The sequence below is a fragment of the Cordyceps fumosorosea genome, assembly GCF_001636725.1.
Source record: "Cordyceps fumosorosea ARSEF 2679 chromosome Unknown scaffold_25, whole genome shotgun sequence".
Taxonomy (NCBI): Eukaryota; Fungi; Ascomycota; class Sordariomycetes; order Hypocreales; family Cordycipitaceae; genus Cordyceps; species Cordyceps fumosorosea.
This window is the reverse complement of record NW_017387325.1, coordinates 370,610-392,313: the sequence shown is the minus strand read 5'-3', so window position 1 is coordinate 392,313 and position 21,704 is coordinate 370,610. Positions and strand designations below refer to the sequence as shown.

Here is a 21,704-nt window from a genome sequence, read left to right as displayed (position 1 = left end):
TTTGTTCATCTGGTTTTTTTGTTTTTAGTTGGATTCATTCTTCTCTCGTCGCGGTCACGCGCTGGGAGACTAGGAAAAGATGAAAGGTTCTGGATACCTGGGATGCAACAACAAATGGGAGGGGTTTGTTTATAAGGGGCGGCTTGTGACTTTTTTTTTGTTCTTGCTTTTGTTCAAAAAGACTCTCTTCCGCGTGAATCTCAAGATGAGAATATAGCATACACGAGGAGATGGGAAAAGAGACATTAACTAGCGATATACATTTCTACACTGGTAGACTCTTGCCAGTCTTTATTTTCCCTCTAGCTACATCATTGGGCTCGTCTGCAATGTGACTGTTGGTTGAGAAATTACTGTCTGTTTCTGAACGACCTCGGACCGCACGAATTTCACAAAGCGCGGTGGAACGGTAGATGTCTTTTTAACTTGTGAATTTTTGGGGGGGTGTTCTCGTTGCAGCGTTATATACATGGCTGCGAGGTGGACTATTCTCCTCGCACAAATTCCCAACCACGTACTTTTTCCTCCTCGTTGCTTCCGCCTCCCAGTTTCCCCGATCTCCATGCTTCGCCCGATGATCCCCAACTGGTAACACGCTTCGTAACACGCTTCTTTCCCCATGAGTGCAAACTCCACTCCCATAACCGCCAAAAACGTTCACTTTTCTGTCATTCCTAGCCCTCAAAGGCCCTGTAGTGTGTGCTGAATCAGGCCATGCTACACTCGACAGGAAGTGGGCTATCCTCGGCTCCATGCGTTTCTGTTCTGTAAAACAGCAACAACTCGCTGCTGAGCGACGCACAGCAGACGGGAAATGACAAAGGGCAGCATGCTGGCGGGGTAATTTCCAGCAACACACGCTTAACCCTGCATCTTCTTTCTCTTGCCGACCTGGGCGGAGAAACCAGTCTTGATGGCGGTGACGGAGCGGCGGGAGCCGCAGTTGTTGCAGGTGACAAAGTACAAGCGGTTCTCACCCTTGTTGAGCTCCGTGTCGGGGGACTTGCAGGTCTTGCAGGTTACGTATTCGACTGTACAAAATGTTAGTCAAGATTGCGACATGCATGCAAATCGTGGTCGGAGGACCAAGGGAGATAGTTTTGGGGGCAACGAACTGATGTATTTTCGCAGGACAGTCTCGAGCTGGGCCGGGGTCCAGCGACCCTTGATGACGAGGCGGCGGCTGCCGTCGACGGAACCAATCGTACCCAGTTCAGCGAACAGGTACGACGTCAGGTGCTCCTCGGAACGCTTCATGCGGCGGCAAATCTCGGCAATGTTGGCGAAGACGGTTTTACGGTTGCCTTCGCGCATGCACTGGGGAGGGGGGATCTTGTAAGTCTTGGTGCCGCTGAGCGCGTGGTCCGGGTTCTTCTGCTGCAGCAGGGTGAAGAAGCGGCTGAGCAGCATAGGGTAGTTGATGCTGCGGGTCTCGTCGTGCGCCCAGATGCCGGTGCCGGCCTCCATGTCGCCGGCGGTGGCCGCGTCGCCGTCAGCGGCGTCGCCAGCGGTGCCCTCTTCCTCCTCCTTGACCTCGAGCTCCTTGAGCTTGGCGGCGAAGTCGTCGTCCTCGGCGGCGTCCTTGGCCTTCTTCTTCTTCTTCTTCTTCATGGAGAGGTCCAGGCCGCCGTCGTCGCCGGCGGCTTCATCGGCACCGTCTTCGTCCTTGGGCTTGGACGACTTCTTCTTCTTTTTCTTGAGAAGGGAGAGGTCGAGACCAGTGTCGTCGGCGGCGGCGGGGTCGGTGGTGGCAGCTTCATCGGCAGGATCAGTACGAAAGGCTCCAAGGGCGGCAGAGAGAGGCGGCGTACGGGCGGCGTGGGACTGAGCCGAGTCCTTGGGGGCCTCTTCGGCGGCGGTTACCATCTTGACGGATCCGTCGGCGTCGACGATTAGCTGCTCGTCGGTGAAGGCGACTGACTTGCGAGGTTTGCGCTCGGCGGGGGAGGGGGGGTGATCCTAGAAGGGTTAGAGGGTCGTGTGAGCGGAGGAGCGAGAATCGAGAATTGATAGGAACAAAGGTTAAATGCGAGAATCGGAGAGGGGAAAAAGAGGTCGATTTCGCGTTCGTTCGTGGATCGATGATGATAGCGCGTGGGGGGAAGGGAAGAGAGAAAATGTGGTGGGTTTTTTGGTGACTCAGAAAGCCATTGTCTCGAGCAGCAGAGGATGGTTTGGTGTGCGGTGTGGTGTGGCAGGTGTTGTGGCTAGTGCTGTGGCTGCAGCGGCTCGCAGTGGTGGGGTAGCAATTGTTTGGTAGAGGGGCAGCTTGGCCCCCAGGCAGACAAAGCAAGTGAGCGAGCCGTGGGCAAGCCACGCAGCGCGCTGTAAATGATTTTCAACTGCCCAGTAGGCCGCCTAAATGATGATCCGAAGAGAGGGCGTAGGGAGCGTAAAAGGGCAGGTAGAAAGGCAGATCAAGTGCAAAGAGACAAGGGCAGCTTACCTCGCTTGCCATGTTTCAACGCGAGTGGCGAATAGAACAGCAGATCCCTCCAATATCCCGGTCCGGAAGAAATGTACGTCGTTGATCCAGGTAAATGTCCGTCGATGATTTTCCAGTGTCCAGAGGAGAGTCCAGGATTGCGTTTCGAAGAAAACGGTCAGGTCGTTAAGAGGGATGTAAGTGCGTCTTATAATTATTAGACACTTGATAGCACTCACTACCCGACGCCAAGGGCCTGCCTGAACCTGCCTTGACTTCAGCAATGTCATGGCCCGACGATCACGTGTAAGGTCACGTGGTATTATCGAAGATTGATAACACCAAATCCGATAGACTGACATTGCAAGATACCTTCGGGCCATTGGGCGGATTTTCTTATTTAAAAAAAGTCAACTTATCAAATTGATCCATTTGTCAAACCTTTGAGTCCAATAATAAAGAAATACTAAATCCATGAAAGTGTAAACAAAAATAAATGACTAAGGACCTCGCCTGTCGCTACTCTCCACTAGTTAACTGGGGAGCGCATGGACATGAGAAGATAAATCGGCCACTTTACCAACTAGTATCTCTACGGAGTACCCTTAATCATAAGGGGAATAGAATTAAGAAATATTAGTTAGGATTAGTCTTTATAAATTGTTGCCCTGTCCTAGCGTGAGTGTTTTATAACCTACACTTTTTTTTGGGTATTTTCTTACGTCAAGTACGATAGAACAGAGGTCGGCTTGAGCCGGGTTATTACCGGAAACAACCTCGTTCACCTCCAACACCTCACTCACGGGCTTCTCAACTAAATCTTAGCCCTTTCCCCCTATGAGGTATGGGAGTGTCCCGTTTCGCTCCTCCGCCACCATGAGGCGCCTCTCCACGGCCGTCACCATCACCGACCCGCTGGTCAAGTACCGGAGCCTAGTGTCCACCGGGGTCTGCTGCCCGGACCCGGCCCAGCACCGCCTGGCGCGGCACCTGCGCGAGGTCTACCTCCGCGTCAAGGACTACTCGCCGCAGCTCGCCTACCCGCAGCGGCTGTCGCACGTCGCGCGCCTCACCTCCTCGCCGGCAGAAAAATCCTCCACCGACGGCGACGACGTCCTCGCGGTGCCGAGCCACGCCATCTGGCGCAACCCGCTCTTCAGGCACCTCCTACCCAGCGGCGGCGGCGAGACGCGTGACAGCGTGGCGCTCACGCGCGTGCTGCAGGACCACGAGCTCGCCGTCGAAATCGACTCCCCGCGGGGCCTCTTCCTCTCCGGCGAGGTCGGCACGGGCAAGTCTATGCTGCTGGACCTGCTCGCTGACGGGCTGCCCCACGGCCGCAAGCGGCGCTGGCACTTCAATACCTTTATGCTGTACACGTTTGCGCAGCTCGAGGACCACCGCGCGTCGTTGCGCCGCAGCGACGAGGAGCACTCGCTGCTGTGGATGGCCAAGAAGCTGGTCGACGAGTCGCCGATCCTCTTCCTCGACGAGTTTCAGCTGCCCGACCGCGCGGCCAGCAAGATCCTCAGCCACCTGTTCATCGCCTTCTTCCAGCTCGGCGGCGTTCTGATAGCCTCGTCCAACCGGGTGCCGGAGGACCTGGAAAAGGCCACGGGCGTCGACTACGCCAACGCGCCGCGCCTGGGGCTCATGCGCAAGATCTTTGGCGGCGCGGGCGGCGAGCTGCACGGCCAGGGCAGCGACTTTGCGAAGCTGCTGCAGGTGCTCAAGGCGCGCTGCGACTTTTGGCAGATGGAAGGCGTCCGGGACTGGCGGCGCCGCGAGGACACCGGCGCGCAGCTCGACGAGGATGCGCCGAGCGAGGGAGAGGCAGTTAGGCTGGCCCTGGCAAAGGACGAAGACGCGCCAAAGTCTAGCGATACACCGGTAAACTACTTCATCACTGGCCAAGGAGATGAAGGGTGGTTAGAGTATGTTAAAGGAAAGGCATTTGGTAATAGTCCAGGCGAAAATTGGACATCAGAAACCATTGTTGTCTACGGACGCAAGGTAGTCATCCCGCAGCACCACGATGGCACTGTGTTCTGGGACTTTGAGCAGCTGGTCGGCACATTCGGACCCGCCGACTACATCACCATGGCGTCCTCGTTCCACACCTTCATCATCGACAACGTCCCCGCCCTGTCTGTGCTGCAGAAGAATGAGGCGCGGCGCTTCATCACTTTCCTCGACGCTCTCTACGAGGCCCGGTGCAAGCTCGTCGTCCGCGCCGAGCGCGCCCCCGACCACCTCTTCTTCCCTGAGACGAAGCTTCCTCGGCGACCCGCCACGGACGAGGACGACGACGGCGGCGACGCCACCTACTCGGAGACCATCGCCGAGGTGTACCAGGACCAGGTGTCGCCGTTCCGGCCCAACGTGTCCTTTTACGACACCAAGGCCGCCACGGCACGCTACGACCCCGACCAGGACTCGGACTTTGTGCTCGAGACGAGGCGGCCAAAAGCGGTCGACTTTGCGGACGCGGGCGCGTTCACGGGCGAGGACGAGCGCTTCGCATACCGGAGGGCGGCGTCGCGCCTGTGGGAGCTGTGCGGCGGAAGGTGGCACGCTCGCACGGGTGCGTGGTGGCGGCCGCTGCCGCGGGAGGTGCGGCACTGGGAGGGCGGCGCGGCTTCGACGCCGCTGAGCAGCAGGGCGCCCCTTGAGAAAGGGTCGACCGGGGAGGGTGTGGGCGAGAGCGTGGACGTGGACGAGGTGGCGGGGCTGGCGCGGTACCGCATCGAGCATATAAAGCAGGGCGGGTGAGCGTGAAAGCATAAATAGACGATACATTCCTTGTTGGAGAAATAAGTAGACCTGGGAGGTGCATAAAACGGGTGCGTATGTTTTAGCATAGACGTTGCAAGGCCGTGGCCTTGCCCAGCACAAATTACAGAAAAGAAGACGCCTCTTGGAATTTCTTCAAACGCCAAAGCCATGATACATGAAACGGGAGCAACGGTACAGGAAAAAGAAAAGAAAATCATCATCATCATCCCATCGTCTTGAACCCATCCGCCCCCCCTCACAAGTTGGTCACGCCCGGCGTCCACGACTCGCCGATACGCCTCATCGCCTGCGCGAACCTCTTACTCTTGATCCTCTCGCCCGCCCCTCCCCCTCCCGGCGGCGCGTGCGCGTCCGGCTCGTAAAACGGGTTCTGCAACAAGCCCACGTACGCGCCCTGCATCGCCCTGAACACCGGCCGCAGCTCCGCCTCCCGCAACCCCCCGCCGCCCGCGCGCAGCACCGTGCCGTCGACGCGCCGCCCGCGCATGTCCACCACGCAGACGAGCCGCACGCCCGTGTTGGTCTCGACGCCGTAGGCGGCGAGCCGGTCGTCGACGGCGTGGAGGAGGCTGGAGTTGTGCTGGTCGGCGGGCAGGACGCCGGCGGAGGCGGAGCGGTGCTTGGCGCGCAGGTCGAAGACGTCGACGGTGGAGGAGAGGAGGAGGGAGAACTCGAGGGGCGTGCGGACGGGGGCGAGGGTGTTGGTGGCGGTGTCGTGGGAGGGGAACGTGGACATGTGCAGCGGGTTGTTCTGGGGAGGGAGGGAGGTGCGTTAGCGCTTCATCGTGTGAGCAAGAGGGGAGGGGGGGATGGGGAGATTGGGTAGCTGGGGATGTACGTTGCGGCCTATTACGCCGAGGCAGGCGATGGAGGGGATCGCCGTCGTCATGGCTGGGTGGTCGTTGGAGTCGGGGTGGGAGGTTGTTGGAGGTCGAAGTTCATGGTGGCCCGTGGAGGACGTGGGGATAAGCTTGAGAGCTGAGGTGGGACACTACAGGTACATGGCACGTAGTTGCGGCACATTCTTTCACCACGGCTGCTACGATTGTCAAAGAAATGTCACTAATTCAGGTCCAAATCGGATTGATAGATGTATTATATACGTAATTGTTAATACCGAATCGGTCTGCATGCTGCGCAGTCGCGTGAATAATGATGCCTCCCAGAGAGCCCCTGCGACTCCATACCATGTGCTAATAAATCCCAATGTCGCCAGAAAGTAGAAATAAAAAATAATGCCCGCTAAATACAGATTAATCACCACCGCGTTGATCCCCTAACCATCGTCTTCCCACTCCTCATCATCAATGATGTACGCCGTCTCCTCCAGCCCGCGAATCACCTCTTCGACCTCCATCGGGTCCGTGATCGCCCACACGCCACCGCCCTTGACCAGGTCCTTGCCGCGCATGCCGACCTCCTTGCCCACCAGGTTCCGCCCGACCTTTCCCGGCCCGATGCCGACCCAGCGGCGGATCTTCTCCTCGCGGTCCAGGTAGCGGATGCTGTCCCACCAGCGCACCGTCTCGAGGCAGCCGCGGGCGAGCAGCTCCTTGAGCTCCGCCTTGCTGCGGAACGGCCGCGCGGTGACGTTGCTGACCGACTCGACGGCGCCGGGCCAGGTGACGATGTCGTCGCGCTCGCGACCCGGCGCGCGGCTGCGGCCGGCCAGCAGCCGGCGCATGACGCGCACCGCGGGCTGCATGATGGGGCTGTGGAAGGGGCTGTCGCTGGCGAGCCGCACCGCACGCGGGTCGTGCCCGTGGAACTGCCGCAGGTGCGCGATGAGCGTGCGGATGCGCTCGATGCTGCCGCTGAGCACGATCTGGTTCTTGCTGTTGATGTTGGCGATGAGCACCTGCTCGATCGGCGGCACGTCCTCCGGCGCCTCCACGGCGCCGCCGCCGTTGGTCCCGCCGTACGCGCTCGAGTGCCCGACGAACTCGTGCACGGCGTCGATGAGCCCCGGCAGCCGGCCGGGCTCCGTGATCATGGCCACCATGCCGTACTCGCCGCCGTACTCGGCGACGGCCTGCTGCGTGGCGCGCGACATGGCGGCCGCGCGCTCGCGCACCAGGTACAGGCTGTCGGGGAAGCTGAGGTAGCCGCCGGCGACGAGCGCGGCGAACTCGCCGAGCGAGTGGCCGAGAGCGACGTCGAAGTGGTCGGCAACACGAAAGTCAAACTCGGACTCGAGGATGCGCAGGATGATGATGGACGTGGCCATGATGGCGGGCTGCGCGTTGGTCGTCTGGGTCAGCACCTTGGAGGGCCCGTTCTGTATAATGTCGGAGAGCTTGTAGCCGGCGTAGTGGTCCATCTCCTGCATGAGCTGGGTGGTGGTGGCTGGGAAGGCCTCGATCCAGGGGGTGAGCATGCCGACTTTTTGGACGCCTTGGCCTGTTGAGAGTGCGTGTGTTAGCTATGGGGATGTGGTCGTGGTCGCGGTCGTGGGGTGACTCAATCTCCAATGTTTCGGGCCGCACCCGCCGGCAAACAGCGCGGAGGAGACAGACAGAGGGCTGCGTACCTGGAAAGAAAATGGCCGTCCTCGCCCGGGACATTGGCCCGGAGCTCCATTGCCGTCGCGGGGCTCTGGCCGGCGACGCCCGCGACAGCTCCCGACGGAGCGCCGAGGCAGCGAGCCGGTGGTGGTGCATCAGGAGCAAAGGGAAGGGGAGAAAAGCGAGAGCTTGTGGGCTGGGTGGGTTGGCTTCTTATGAGGATGACGCTCTCATTTCCACGTCTGACCGAGCAGGGTGCTTCGCGAGCATGTGAGATGAGGAGTGATTCCGGTGAGAGAAAATAGAGATGGGCTCCGAGAACAAAGGGCGAGCGAGGGTTTGATTTGCGCTACGTTTGGCAGCTTCGGTTCCCGTGTCGTCGGCTCTTGGCCCCAAAAAAACAGCGGGGACCGGCTGGGAGGGCAGAGAAGAGTGTGGGTGAAGTCACTGAAATGACAATCGATTGCATAAGGTAGGCCACTGTTTGCTGGGGATTGGAGACTCCACAGGCGGGGGTCGCGGGGGCTGTGGAAATAGAAAAGAATAATAGAATAATAAAGAATAGGTATAGAATTGATTTGTTCAAGACCTCGAATTTTTACTTTTACAGTAACAGTACAAGCGACCCGAGAAATCTGTAGCTACACACAGCCAAGTCCAAAGACAGCCTTGAATGGCTAACTACCTATGTAACTCCAACACCTTCCTAGGCAGCCCCTATAACCACGTTCCCCTCCCCTAGCGTCCTCACCATCGCCATCACTCCTACCTCCCAGCCAATCGTCGCACCCTGACACGTTCACCACTGGGTCCGCTGCAACATTCTTATTCTCCCATCATAAGCGTACTACTAATAAGTGAGATGCCAAGCAAGCAGGCTTACACACTAGCCTCGATCTTTAATCTGATTTCTTCTTTACTTCTTGACTTCTTTTTCCTGTCTTGTGCCAGACATCCCCTCTAGGCTTCATTCATGTCTCATATCTTCATATGTGCGCGTGACGTCTTTCCCTCAACAGCGTCTCCAAATTCATCCTGCATGTACATATGTAGGTGGCCACAATCATGCACCATCGCCCCCTAACAGCGCAGCTCTACGCCGCCTTTGCTCACCGTCAGGTATTTGACCCCCTTGTACGGCTTGACCCCCTCCCCAAGGCCCCGGCTCTTGCGCGTGTCCAGCACGATGCTGTCCACCTTGAGCCCACTCGCCAGCCAGCCCTTGACGGAGAAGTTGACCGACGCCGAGCTCGGCATCAGAATCTTGTTCTGAGCCACTTTTTGCGCGTCCTGCTCGTCGCTGCCGCCGCCCTCGCGCGTCTTGCCGCCCCTTTGCGCATTCTTGGCCACCGGCACGCTCTGGTACGGCTCGTTGTACGAGTAGTCTTGCTGCCCGAACCCGAATCCGCTCGGGTCGAACGCGTCCTCCTGCTGCTCGTTGCTCAGAGCCCCGACGACGGTGCTGCGTAGCCCGAAGTGCGACGTCGGTCCGCTCAGCTCTTTGGCGGGGATGTGCCACTCCAGAACTCTTTGCCCGGGGTTGAAGCTGGCGTCGCCCCGGCTTGGGCGTATATCGGAAAGGTTTCTGACATCAAGGGGGAGCGGTATTGTGACCATCAAGTCGTCGAGCAACGGTGAGGCTGGCGTGCCTGGGTGCGGGGATCCTAGGCGACCTGGGCCGCCACCTCGTCCCAGCTGGCTGGATGATGAAGACCCGGGAGTGCCGAAAATTTTGTTTACTTGTAATCGTACCTCAAACTCTGAACCGCTCGGCCCTAGGCCGGTCTTCATCTCCAAGTTTACCGGCAACTTGAGGGAGCTGCTGCTGAGGTTGCCCGACTTGCCACTTGTAAAAGGTAGCAGGTCGACTTCGTAGCCCGCGAGAATGAAACGGCCATCTGGCGGGATGAAACTCAGCTCGCCTGGCCGTTCATGCCACCTATTTAACCTGACGCAGGGATGAAAGACAGGTAGCTCCAGGAAGCTCCCCAAGTTGTGCTTGCCAGAAGGGCTGGTGAGGTTGACCGTGATATCCGGCACCCCAGACACCTTTGCTGTGAAGGCAATCGTTCCGTTTGCGAATGCGGCCAATGGTCTCCCAGACGGCGCCAGGGTAACTGATAGTGTTTCCACGACATCGGCGTACATTTCGTTGGAGGTGTGCCGTACGTTTGCTCGCCGCCACGGTAGCGACGTTCCTGTCGTCGGTAATATCGAAGGTGTGATCGAAGAAGAATTAGACTGTAGTTTTCTGCTTCATGTTAGCCAAATTCTTCCTGAACGAATTCCTTCGCGAGCGCGAGCAGCATACCCTGGTAGGTTGATGCTCCCCAAAAGCTTGTCCACCCATCCTTCCACCTCAACCACCTCCCGCAGCGCGTTGGGCTCCGTCGTGCTGACGTTGCCGGCGTCGCACATCTCCGTCAGCAGCTGCGCGACGACATCGTAGTTGTTCTCAATCTTGATCGCCAGAAGCGGCGCGCCGACAAAGTCCTCGAGGGCGTCGACGACTCGGTGTAGGAACTCGAGCACCAGCAGCGGCTCGATCTCGCCCGACGATGTCGCTAGCAGGAGCAGGTTGCCGTGCACCAGGCTGAAGACGAGCGTTGGCGGGTTCGTGTTGGCGAGGTACAGCAGGTTCGGCCGCGGCGCGGGGTGCTCGAGGTAGAGGGGCAGGAGGTGCGCCGCGGACAGCGGCCTCCCGGCGTAGGCGTGGAACAGGATCGGGGTCCTGGGGGAGGGGTGCTTGTTAAGAGGTGGCGCGGTTTGTCGTCGGGACGGAGGTGGACATACCTATTGTCATCGAATATGTGTACGGCTTCAATGACGCCGCCCATCGTGACGATCCTCTCTGCGCCTCCCTGGGCAAGTACTGTGCAAGTTGGTTGAAGCCGACATAAATAATAAGGCTCTCTGCCCCACACGCAACACTGAAATGACGGAAGCTCTGGGAAGCTTGCTGCTGACTAACGTTTTCAGCAACTGGCAACACCTGCGACAGAAGCTCAAGAACCTTTTTACTTCCACCCAAATGCTACGAGCGACATAGCGAGAGACGATTTACCATTTATTTGGCACAAAGATTCTCCTCGAATTTCCGAAATGGCCGGCGACAAAGTCCCCTCGATCCACCAGCTGGAGAAGCCGGAAAACGTCCACGAGATGCTCCGCAAAGACCGACAAGAAGACTGCTTATCCTGCAAAGTTGTTGGTATGGAGCTCCTCGATTTGAATACAAAGCTGCGCTCAAACAAGACTAACGGGTAACAATTGGGTAGGAAGCGGCGCATTCCTCGGTCTTGCCGGCTACAGCTACTTTTCCGGCATGTCGCAGCTCGAACGGCAGCGCAAGGCCATCCTCCAGAGCAAGTCCATGTTTGGGATGCGCAGCCGCAAGGCTGGTATCCTTGGCATTTCACTTGGGCTGGCGTACATGGGATTCTGGCGAGCCTTTTACTAAGCGAAGCGACGAATACGAAGCCTCCGACCGACCTGGTGCTTGGCCAGCCGCTGGGGGCAGGCAGGGCGAGATGCCAACCAAGACTGTCACACGCTGTGAAACTGATGTATTTGTACTGTATTTTATGTCGATCCTACGCATACCACTTAATCATGATACCCAATTGTTGAACTGGTTCAACAGCGCCGATGGTGCAGTTGTGGAACAATATCTGGCGATGGTAGATTGCGTTGTTGCTGCTATTCAAAACTTGCATTGAAAAGGTGAAGTTAACAGTCAGCATTTGAGATGCCTTAGTCTGGATATCTCACATAGTCAACATGGAACGTCTGTTTTATCTCTTAATGTTGACCAAATCCATCTGAGCTTTCGGCTGCTTTGGTGGAGCTGTCACTGGCAACTCTCGACAGTCGCAAAAATCTCTGCCCCACACCAACATCTCTCATCAACCTCATCTCAGCATTGAACTCACTCATATACACTCTATTTCAAGCACAATCCCTGAGACTGGGTTCTACAGCATATACAACACAATTGACCAGCTGCGAACTAAAACGGCCCCGCGCATAGCCGCTACGGCACTCGATCAACGCCGCTCAGTGCTCATTCAGAGCGAACGCCATACCTAGAAAAATGCCCATCACAATCTTGCGTCCGCAGCCCGCGGCGCAACCACGGCCCTCGGCCGCCGCCGACTCAGATTCAGACTCGTCCGACTCGGACGGCGGCGTCGACGTGCACGGCGACGTGCCCATGCGCGCCGCCAAGCGCCAACGAACCGCCGCCATACTCGACAACACCGCCGACGCCGATGAGATTCTCACGCCCGGCAGCATCATCACCTCCAACCCTCAGTGGATGCGGTACGCCGCCCCCCTTTCACCCGCGCCTTTCCCCATCACCAATCACTAACCAAACCAACAGCGGCCACGGCACCTACGTGCCCCCTGGCTCCACGGCCATCACCTCCTCCCTCGCCGGCACGCTCACCCGCACCAACAAGCTCCTCTCCGTGCGCCCCCTGCGCGCGCGCTACACCCCCGAGATCGGCGACCTCGTCGTCGGTCGCGTCGTCGAGGTGCAGGCCCGCCGGTGGCGCGTCGACGTCGCCGCCGCCCAGCTCGCCATCCTCCAAATCTCCGCCATCAACCTCCCCGGCGGCGTCCTCCGCAAGCGCACCGAGACCGACGAGCTGCAGATCCGCACCTTCTTCGCCGAGGGCGACCTCGTCGTCGCCGAGGTCCAGCAGCTGCACGCCGACGGCGCCGCCAGCCTGCACACCCGCTCCCTCAAGTACGGCAAGCTCCGCAACGGCGTCTTCGCCAGCGTCTCCGGCGTCGGCGGCGGCGCCGGCGTCGTCCGCGCCAAGCGCCAGGCCTGGACCATGGAGGCGGCCGCGGGCGCGGGCGCGGCGCACAAGATTGACGTGCTGCTGGGGGTGAATGGGTATGTGTGGATCAGCAGGCACGTGGAGAGCGAGGCGCCGGCGGAGGCGGCGGGGGTCAATAGGATGGAGGAGTCGGTGAGCAGTAGGGTGTACGCGAGCCAGAACGACGAGGTGGACGTGCCCACGATGCGCGAGATTGCGCGGGTGAGGAGCGTGGTGCTGGCGCTGGTGGAAGCCGGCCTGCGCGTCGACGAGGACACGGTTACGAGGGGTTACCACGAGGCGGTCGAGCTGGGCCGCGAGACGCCGGACGACGACCTTTATCTGGGCGGCGAGAGGGGGCGGCGGTTTGCGGCCGTGATGGCGGGTGTATAGAGACGGGGGTAGTGATTTATGCAAGTAATAGAATCAAATCCATTTCCATTTTTACAATTCTGGAGAGTGTTTTTATGGCCTTAAAGGTGATCGTTCTAACTAAGAAGGCATCTGATATACATTTAAAAAGCTGCAACTAAATTCATACAATACTACATGGTCAACATAGGGTGTGCTAACTGGTACTTCGGTATCATCAAAAGGTCAACTGTTCGCGGGAAAGGCGTAGGTTATGGGTCTGTGCCGTGTTGTTTCGTTTCATTTCTCCTTGGGAGTATTACTCCTTGGGTGCGGGCCTAGAGTTTGGCCTGTCTCAGCTGGGCAAAATACGCGACGACGGGCATGAGGACGGCCCACCTTAGGATGACGGTCTTCTTCTTGCGGCCGCCGAGGGTGAAGACGAGGCCGAGCCAGTAGAAGAGCCCACGCTTGGGGTTGCCGTCGCGGTCAAAGTTGGGGCGGAGCGAGGTGAGGGCCTGGGTGCGGGACAGCTCGCGCATGTCGTAGGGCATGTAGCGCAGCTTGAGCAGCAGGTCGGCCCAGGCGGGCACCTTGCAGATGACGCGCTCGTGGCTGAAGGCCTTGAAGGAGAAGGCGCCGTGGTAGTTGCCCTGGCCGGAGGAGCCGACGCCGCCAATGGGTGTCTGGTTCATCGCGGCATGCCAGAAGCCGTCGTTGATGGTGGCGCCGCCCGAGGTGACGTTGAGGAGGACTAGAGAATGTTAGCGACGATCAGTTTCACGTTTCGTGTAGCAGGTGCTTACCCTTCTCGTTCTCGGCGTCGGAGCCAAAGGTGGTGAGGGAGAGAGGCGTGGGGTCGACCTTGTTGGCAATGTCAATGGCGTCGTCAAGGTTGTCAAAAGGCAGGATGGACCAGATGGGACCGAAGCTCTCCTCAACCATCATGCTGTCCTCAATGCTATCGACGAGGACAGCAGTGGGCTCAATGATGAGCTTGTCCTCCCACATGTTGCCGCCCATGACAATCTTGCCGTTTGTGTTGTCGAGCATACGCTTGAGGCGGTTGAAGTGGTTGATGTTGACGATGCGTGACCAGTCAGGGCTCTTGTCGGCGCCGTTGGGCATGAACTTGGCGTGGAGCTTGTTGATTTCGGCGATGAACTCGTTGAGGACGGGGCGCTCGATGAGGACGTAGTTGTGGGAGAGACAGACCTGGCCGGCGTTGAACGTCTTTTGCCACATGAGGCGGCGGGCGGCGAGCTTGACGTCGGCGTTCTTGGTGACAAAGGACGGGTTCTGGCCGCCGAGCTCGAGAATGTAGGGTGTGAGGGTCTCCGCGGCTTTTTTCGCAATGATTGTGCCGACAGCCTTGCCGCCGGTAAAGACAATCTTGTCAAACTTGTGCTCCATGATGTGCTTGGTCTCGTTGACGTTGCCGTTGACGCAGAGGTAGCAGTCCGGGTCGAGGTACTCGTCGAAGATCTTCTTGAGGACCATGGCAGAGTAGGGGGAGAGCTCCGAGGGCTTGAGGAGGATGGTGTTGCCAGCGGCGATAGCGCCAATGACGGGGGCGAGGTTGAGCTGGAAGGGGTAGTTGAAGGCGCCGATGATGAGGACGGTGCCATAGGGCTCGGAGCGCATCTTGGGGCCGAGGGCCCAGTACTGGAAAGGGACATCGTCGACAGGGCGGTCCTTGGACCACTTCTGGACGTTGTTGGCGACGTAGACGGCCTCGTTCTTGACCCAGTCAATCTCGGAGAGCTGGGCCTCGAACTTGCACTTGCTCAGGTCCTTCATGAGGGCCTCCTCGATGAGGGCGGCATTGTCGGCGACGCCCCAGTAGAGCTTGCGAATCTGGCGGATGCGAAAGTCGACATCCTTGGTCTTGTTGGTTCGGAACGTTTTTCGGATGGTGTCGATGCTGGCGGTGATTTCGTCGAGGCCGGTAGGCTGGTAGGCGGGGATGGTGGAAGCCATGGCGATTGATGAGGTTACGAGAAAGCTGGTGAGGAGAGAGTCTGGAGGTTGTGCAAGCAAGCAAGCAAGCAAGCTTCGAAATTGCAGGCGCGGTGTTTTCGATGAAGGTAGGAGGGATGGATGCCCGCCGTTAAAGAGCAAAGTCAGTCAATGCGGGGAGAGCTAGAGCTTTGTACAGACGGGACGGAATGGTGCAGCTCTTTCTGCTTTGCCTCTGGGTAGGCAAACGGCAGGGAGGCGGAGAAGCGGAGGGCAAGGCAGTACCCAGCCGCCCGTGCAGACATTGAGCCGAGGCCGACGGAGCTGCTCTGCTGTAGCGGCAGTTAGTCTCCGCATCTGGCGGGCCGTCGCCTATCACTAGCCACAAACTTGTACCTATAGTTACTGGGCATTAGTAGTGGTTATCATCCTAAATACATCAACATGTCAACTACAGACGATGCTTTTGCCAAGTCCCTAGCGGACAAGTTGACAGCAAGGCTGCGATTTGCCAAGTTTGGTAGGGCTCGGCGCTCGTTTCAAGTGTCACAAGCACTGAATCGGCCGTCATGAAGGCGTACCGTTCACAGGGTCCAAGACTTGCACTCAATCACATGCAAAGTCTCATCTATATGAGTTCAGCCACAGATTGCGACTGCATGGTCGAAGAGCGCTCGTACGGGGTGCGCCACAGCTGTCCAACCAACCATCGCCTGCCCTTCGAATGCGCAAGTCCGCGGCTTCTAACTACAACTCTGTGTTATACCGCAGCATGCTTGTTAATCTATCTCATAAGATCTTATTCCAGCAGAGCTAATTGCACCTTGATGCTTTTGTGGCAGGTATACCATCTCTGCAACCTAATAAGGCACGATGGCGCACCGAACCTCAGCTTGCCCTACACGACCCCTCCCCAGCCAGCAGATGCAGGTTTCAGCCGTTCAACACGGGAATTTTATGCATGATTCGAATACAAAATAGGCAAGGACGAGCCAGGGGTTCATCAAGAAAATTCCACTACATTTGATAGGGCTGACCACCCCATGCCACCCTGTCTCTGGCGGAAGCCCGGAAACGCCAGGAACAACACACGGGGCGGGTAGATGATGCCGGGAATAAGTAAGCGGCTTCTTACAGTCATGGTTTTTGCCATTACCATCGCCAGCACATCAATGAGCCAGCCATGTAATACTCCAAACCGTCGACTTCAAACGGGCCTGCAGGCTGAACCGGCCGCTCCACGACGAGGCTGACAACTACCGCCATGGAACCACTACACCAATTGCTGACCGGTATCGCAGTCGCGCCAGATACACGCCGACGACAGAGCCTTGTTTTAAGCTGTGCAGGCGAGAAGAACAGTCCGGTCCATCACCTGCTTTCCCGTCGCTGGCAGGCTTCCCGGTTTCACCGCGGGAGCGACCTCTGCATCACATGAGCATGTGCGCGGTTTCCGAAAACAGAAGGGGGAGAACAAAAATAATTAAAGAAAAACTTTCACATATAGAAGCTGTAGATGTATCTTCCGACATCAATACTTGTCGCCGCAGCCACCCAACGTTCGTTTAAACTTGGCCAAGATCCCCAGACTCAGCCCTAGTCTCCTGGTGGCGCTCGCCAGACATGAACCAATTACACATTTAAACTTGACGATAATCAGTAATCCAGTGAAATAGCTTCATCGCCGTTACCCTATCCGGCATACGCCGAGTTTCCTAGAGCCCGGGACTGCCAGCCTGCATGACCCCAACAACCTATATATACTGCACCGCGCTGCCTTGCCAGCCATATTCTATCCAACCATCCTTTCAGCTCCCGCAGACTTATTCACGATGAAGTTTTCTCTCATTGCCCTCCTGAGCGTCGTCTCCCTCGTCGCCGCCGCCCCCGTCGACACCTCTACCGTAAGCACTATCCCCGATGTCTACATCGCCGACCACCCGAGGCGGCTAACAAGACCTTTTCAATAGACCATGCTTGAGGCCCGGGACTGCGTCTGCCCTCCTCGTATTGCTTGTGGCTGCGCCAACTGAGTGGTTTTCTGGATATCATTAGATTTACTATCGTACAACGTTATCAAAGTGCTGAACTGTGCTGCCATTCATTGCTCAACTTTGCTTGACTTGAATCAAACTTTATATTCAGTGCCATGCAAGCAAATTCCCGCTATGACCGTTTTTGAAATGCCGTAGATGATGAAACGACTTGGGTGTTGAGGTGTTGCTGCGACTAGTTTGTCTCGTCGGGATACCTTCACTCTGCGACGCTCCCGTTCTCCATGCCCCGGCGCGGCATTCGTATAATACATCCAGGCCAGCCTCAAATACAGCTATCATGCTCAGCGACAGTACAATCTCGGTCTCTTCAACCCATGTTATGTACTCATTTACATGCCAAACTCCGGAAACGGCAGCCAGTCGAAATTATTCATGTCCTGCCAGGACAACCCGCCAAACGACGGTTCGAACCCGTTGCCGGGCTGGTTCAGCACGTGCGTGATTTGATCCCCCGACATGGCCGAGAACTGCAGCGTCTCCGGCCACAGCATCGGCTGTCCCGCCATCTGCGGCGGCGCCTGCTGAGGGTGCGCATGCTGATGCTGAAGCTGCGGGTGCATAATCTCCGGCTGCTGCTGTTGTTGTTGCTGCGCAGCCATGCTCACCGGCGGCATGAGCGTGGGTGCCGCCGCCGCCGCCGCTGTCGTCGTCGCCGGGTTCATCGGGTACAGCGGCGCGTCGCCGTTCGCCAGTGCAGCCTGACCCGCCCGCTCGGCGCCGGCGGCTTTCCTCGTGCTGACGGCCTTGCGGACGATCTGCCGCAGATACTTGCCGTAGAGGACCGACAGGCCGTTTCGGTGCTTGGTGATGGTGCCGAGGCGCTCCAGCACACCGGCGGCCTCGACGACGAGCTTGCGGATGCTGGGCGCCAGCGCCGAGCTGTCCGTCGTGTAGGCGCTCAGCGTCAGCGCGAAGCACGCCGCGAAGCAGATCATGATGGTCGTGTTGTTGGGCATCGACATCAGCAGCGACTCGCCCTGGATGGCGGCGCGCATCACGTTGAGCGCGGACGAGAGGCCCGCCGTGCGGAAGAAGCGGCGCACCTCGATGGGCGCCGTCGGGGTGTTGATGACGCCGCCGTACGTGGACAGCCGCGTGTGGCTGACGAGGATCTCGACATACGGAGGGAGTCGTCGATCTGTAAGGTGTTAGACTTCGTGGGGGGCCGCGACCTTTGTGTGAACGGTGGCATACCTGGCCCAACGCCAATGGACAAGTCCCATTTTGAATGCCACTGCGCGAAGAAGCGTTCAATGGCATCTTGAATGCTGCGAGGAATTAGCAAACGCCTCGTAATATTTCCGATTATTGCAGTACTTACGATCGTGCTATTAATGAGCCATCACTACTGGCAGTTTGTGAGCCGTCACAAAGAGAACGGACATTGTTGAAGAGCACATCCTAGACAGTTAGTCAACATGCAACAAACAGACGGTTCTCCGCAACTGCAAACTCACCAAATCTCTACGCATCACGGCCATGGAAACCGCGTGCCCATCTTGAGACGCGGCAATATCCGATTTGTGCCAGTCGTCGCAGTCTTTAATCAGCCTCGTAACTGGAACCATAAACGGACGTCCGCGCGCAAGGCCCATCCTACACTAGTATTAGCCACGGTACCCTCACCGCCCTCACAACAACACTTACCCTCGTTCCACTACATAGAGAGAGATCCAGCAGCGCTCGCGCGACCGCAGCAGGATCCTGCCGCGCTCCGACCAAGGCTCGATGCCCTCGTAGCCGTCAATCTCAAGCGCGGTGGTGGTGTCGAGGCACTCGCCCCGCGCGAGCGCCAGCCCCGCGCCTGAGTCGAGCACACGACGGGATATGAGCGTCTTGTGCATTAGCAGATCAATGGCGACCGTGGCAGCCATGCTGATGTACCAGCACGTCTCGTCGTCGGTGCTGCGCTGGCCGGGGAAGATCCAGGGGATGTTGACGACGAAGGCGAGCACGATCTCGACAGAGCGGTGGCGGCGCGTGATGACGCGCTGCGCGAGCGTCCGCGAGTGGTTGGACAGCCGCTTCGAGAGGCTACCGGCCGACGGCACAAAGAGTGCGGCGCAGGCCATGAGCGTCGTGGTGAGGAAGGCGGAGCGCGTGCGCGTGAAGGAGACGGTGTAGAGGTCCGGGTCGAGCCCCCAGCGTGTGTGCGCGAGCTTGTCATGGAAGCTGTGGCGGCGGCTGTTAGCATGGGCATCGGAGATTCGGCCTCTATGTCAAGGGGACTCACTATGTGAAGAGCATCTCGGCCTCGTCTTCCTCTACGAGGCCAAGGGATATGGGGTCAATGTCGTCGCCGACATCTAGGTCGGAACGCGTGATGGAAAAGAAGTCATTGAGCTTTGCGTGCTCGGATGCGCTGTTATCGCTCGCGGCGGCGGCGTCTTGCCTCGACTTTTGCGGCGCTCTCTTTCCACGCTCGTCCGCCGACGGCGTAAAGTAGGACGCTCTCGCCAGCAGCTGCAAGGGATTCTCCGCATCATCGACCGCAAGGCTCTCGCCCGGCGGTCTTTGGTACCCCGAGCCCGGATCAGGCTCTGCGTCTCTAGCGCTAGCACTGGCACTCATGCTACCGCCGTGACCGCTGCTGGCTCCGGCGGCAGTTCCAGACATGGCATCGTCATCTTCCCCGCCATGTACATCTCCGTTCTCGCCATCCTCATCGTCGCCTTCGCTCATGGACTCGTCGCCGCCGCCCGTGTGGTGCGACTCATTGCTCGGCGATATCCCAGTGCCGCCGTCGACCTCGTGCAGGATATCCCGCAGCCGGGCCAGGACCGCCTCATCGGCCTTGCTGCTTCCTCTGCCGCCCTTGCCAGCGCGACGAGCCGCCTGATGTACCTGGTAGATGGCCTTGTCTATACCAACTCTCTTACTATGCGACAGGGATTGGGGGGTTAGCAGATGAACATGAGTCGGAGCACGAGTCGGAGCACGATGGGCCCCGCCCGCGAGAGGGGGGACAAGGCCGGGTAAAACTGGCGACTGACTTTTTAATACCGCGCTGTCGGCCGGCGTGATAGTCGGGCCTGACACATTCGCTGTCGAGCTGGAGGCAGCGGCGGCAGCGGCCCTGATCGGCCAGGTACTCGCACTTGATCTTGCCCCTGCGGCACACGAGACAAGCTGCCTGTTTGAGCCCTGACTTGGGCGACGAAGCGCTGCCCATCGCGAGGGCGAAAATCGTCGCTTATCGGTGCCTTCTTATGATAGATATCTGTCCCAGATGTTTCAAGCAGTCGCTATTCGGCGTGAGCGTGTGTGCATGTGCTGCTGCCGTCCTCTTCACTCTCGTCGCCTAGACGCGGCAATTCCGAATGTCAAGCGGTGGGGGCTGCTCTTCGCAGCAGCTTCATACCCATCGCCAGCGGGGGACGACGCAATAGCGGATAGGAGAAGGGCTTATTCACGGTCGCTGGAGATGCACAATCACCTGCATACTATGGTGTTGATGAAATTCGTTCTGCTTTGCGTTTGCTGGGCTTGCCCTGGCTTACCAACAAACCGCTTGGTGTGCTGTTTGTTGAGCAGTTTGGCGGGCGGCTAGTGTGACTTGCTCGGCAATCGGCAATGCAAGGTGCTCGCCAACTAATAACTAGGCGGCAAGATCCGCGGACTACGTGCGTGTAAAAACCGCTACCGACGGCTATTGCCGAATGGAATCAATTGACGCTCCTTTTTCTCTGTTGCAAGGCTATCGACTCTCTTTCAATGTGTGCCAAGCGAGGTTGGCCAGGCGAAATCGCCTACGAGGCGGGATACAGGGTAGTAAGCCCAAACCCTTTGCAGCTGCCAGCAGAAAATAGGCGTCATAAAGGTTCCGCTTCGAGACAAACACTAATGCCTAAAAATGAACGGCATTAAGCAACCTACGTGCCATCTACCGCTTTGTCGCTGTGTTTACTGCCCGTCCGCTTTTTGTATCGAATCAAGTCTCAGCTTCAGTCACATCTACAGAGGGCAATCTGAATCCAGCATATGGCAGTCGAACCTCTAACCCGTCCCGCTCTACTGGCCCTGTTTATGAGAACAAGTCTACACCCAGGAACTCAGGAAATGGGAGCGCCATCATTCGAGACACCCCTTCTCAACTTTGGCTTATCACCTAGGCATCAAATGGCCACAGCTTATTCGCCTTCGCCACCGTCATATCCTCCCCACTCGCCTCGGATTCTCTAGTCGTCTCAATCCATTCATTATAACCGCGCGATGGGCAATTTCCGTGGCCTCCCACGTATCATTGGGAACCCACCCGTCAGAGTTTGTATTGAGGGAGTGCTTGAGGCACAATTTCAATCTTTGGAAGGTGTCAAAATCCTCATAGTCTCGGGCGTGCTCTTTCTAGCTCCTTTTCTGTTGGAGAGAATGGACAAGTCCCTTGTAGCCCTAGTTCTCCCCAGTGAGCTGAGAGCCCAATTAGTTCTCTGTGAAGTGCCGGGGCACTGTCTCTCCACGATGTGTGGCAGTATCGGAAGAGTCGAAACAAGGACTCGTCAAGTAGTCGCGCGGGGCGTGTTTTGGGAAAGAGCATTTTCATGACAACGTCGAATGTCCGATGGCAGATCAATGCATTTTGCCACTCTCGTTCCGATAACCCGGGAGGCTTTGGATCTGCGTCTCCACCCTCTGCAATTTCTTCTCCCGAACTCTCAGGAATTGCAGCGAAATCAGGCGTCTCGCTAGCGTAAATGAATGCAGGCTCAATGCATGCTGATTGCCAGTCGATAATGCCAGTAGTCAGAGTCGGATACTCAGCCGACACAAAGATGTTTCTTGTGTG

General features: G+C 57.9%; 9 protein-coding genes across 9 annotated transcripts; 3 read left to right on the top strand and 6 right to left on the bottom strand.

The window, feature by feature from the left end:
- Window positions 1-861: 861 nt before the first annotated feature.
- ISF_07988 (eukaryotic translation initiation factor 2 beta subunit) lies at window positions 862-2,458 on the bottom strand (the record flags this gene model as incomplete). The annotated part of the gene is made up of 3 exons (XM_018851591.1): window positions 862-1,031; window positions 1,116-1,959; window positions 2,447-2,458. The coding sequence occupies 3 exons, from the start codon at window positions 2,456-2,458 to the stop codon at window positions 862-864; spliced, it is 1,026 nt and encodes a 341-aa protein (XP_018701330.1).
- An 843-nt stretch (window positions 2,459-3,301) lies between these two features.
- Window positions 3,302-5,197, top strand: ISF_07987 (mitochondrial ATPase (Afg1); the record flags this gene model as incomplete). The annotated part of the gene is made up of 1 exon (XM_018851590.1): window positions 3,302-5,197. One exon carries the CDS (start codon window positions 3,302-3,304, stop codon window positions 5,195-5,197), a length of 1,896 nt encoding a protein of 631 aa, XP_018701329.1.
- A 259-nt stretch (window positions 5,198-5,456) lies between these two features.
- Window positions 5,457-6,110, bottom strand: ISF_07986 (Longin-like protein; the record flags this gene model as incomplete). The annotated part of the gene is made up of 2 exons (XM_018851589.1): window positions 5,457-5,972; window positions 6,060-6,110. 2 exons carry the CDS (start codon window positions 6,108-6,110, stop codon window positions 5,457-5,459), a joined length of 567 nt encoding a protein of 188 aa, XP_018701328.1.
- Window positions 6,111-6,497: 387 nt separating this feature from the next.
- ISF_07985 (malonyl-CoA-acyl carrier protein transacylase) lies at window positions 6,498-7,881 on the bottom strand (the record flags this gene model as incomplete). Its single annotated transcript, XM_018851588.1, has 2 exons — window positions 6,498-7,621; window positions 7,752-7,881. 2 exons carry the CDS (start codon window positions 7,879-7,881, stop codon window positions 6,498-6,500), a joined length of 1,254 nt encoding a protein of 417 aa, XP_018701327.1.
- A 924-nt stretch (window positions 7,882-8,805) lies between these two features.
- On the bottom strand, window positions 8,806-10,562 carry ISF_07984 (Clathrin adaptor, mu subunit; the record flags this gene model as incomplete). The annotated part of the gene is made up of 3 exons (XM_018851587.1): window positions 8,806-9,976; window positions 10,037-10,456; window positions 10,519-10,562. The coding sequence occupies 3 exons, from the start codon at window positions 10,560-10,562 to the stop codon at window positions 8,806-8,808; spliced, it is 1,635 nt and encodes a 544-aa protein (XP_018701326.1).
- A 265-nt stretch (window positions 10,563-10,827) lies between these two features.
- On the top strand, window positions 10,828-11,185 carry ISF_07983 (hypothetical protein; the record flags this gene model as incomplete). The annotated part of the gene is made up of 2 exons (XM_018851586.1): window positions 10,828-10,936; window positions 11,004-11,185. 2 exons carry the CDS (start codon window positions 10,828-10,830, stop codon window positions 11,183-11,185), a joined length of 291 nt encoding a protein of 96 aa, XP_018701325.1.
- Window positions 11,186-11,818: 633 nt separating this feature from the next.
- On the top strand, window positions 11,819-12,947 carry ISF_07982 (exosome component 2; the record flags this gene model as incomplete). Its single annotated transcript, XM_018851585.1, has 2 exons — window positions 11,819-12,048; window positions 12,110-12,947. The coding sequence occupies 2 exons, from the start codon at window positions 11,819-11,821 to the stop codon at window positions 12,945-12,947; spliced, it is 1,068 nt and encodes a 355-aa protein (XP_018701324.1).
- A 296-nt stretch (window positions 12,948-13,243) lies between these two features.
- On the bottom strand, window positions 13,244-14,885 carry ISF_07981 (fatty aldehyde dehydrogenase; the record flags this gene model as incomplete). The annotated part of the gene is made up of 2 exons (XM_018851584.1): window positions 13,244-13,659; window positions 13,712-14,885. 2 exons carry the CDS (start codon window positions 14,883-14,885, stop codon window positions 13,244-13,246), a joined length of 1,590 nt encoding a protein of 529 aa, XP_018701323.1.
- A 2,365-nt stretch (window positions 14,886-17,250) lies between these two features.
- On the bottom strand, window positions 17,251-20,093 carry ISF_07980 (Zn(2)-C6 fungal-type DNA-binding domain protein; the record flags this gene model as incomplete). The annotated part of the gene is made up of 7 exons (XM_018851583.1): window positions 17,251-18,059; window positions 18,116-18,189; window positions 18,243-18,322; window positions 18,379-18,517; window positions 18,569-19,105; window positions 19,155-19,799; window positions 19,915-20,093. 7 exons carry the CDS (start codon window positions 20,091-20,093, stop codon window positions 17,251-17,253), a joined length of 2,463 nt encoding a protein of 820 aa, XP_018701322.1.
- Window positions 20,094-21,704: the final 1,611 nt, after the last annotated feature.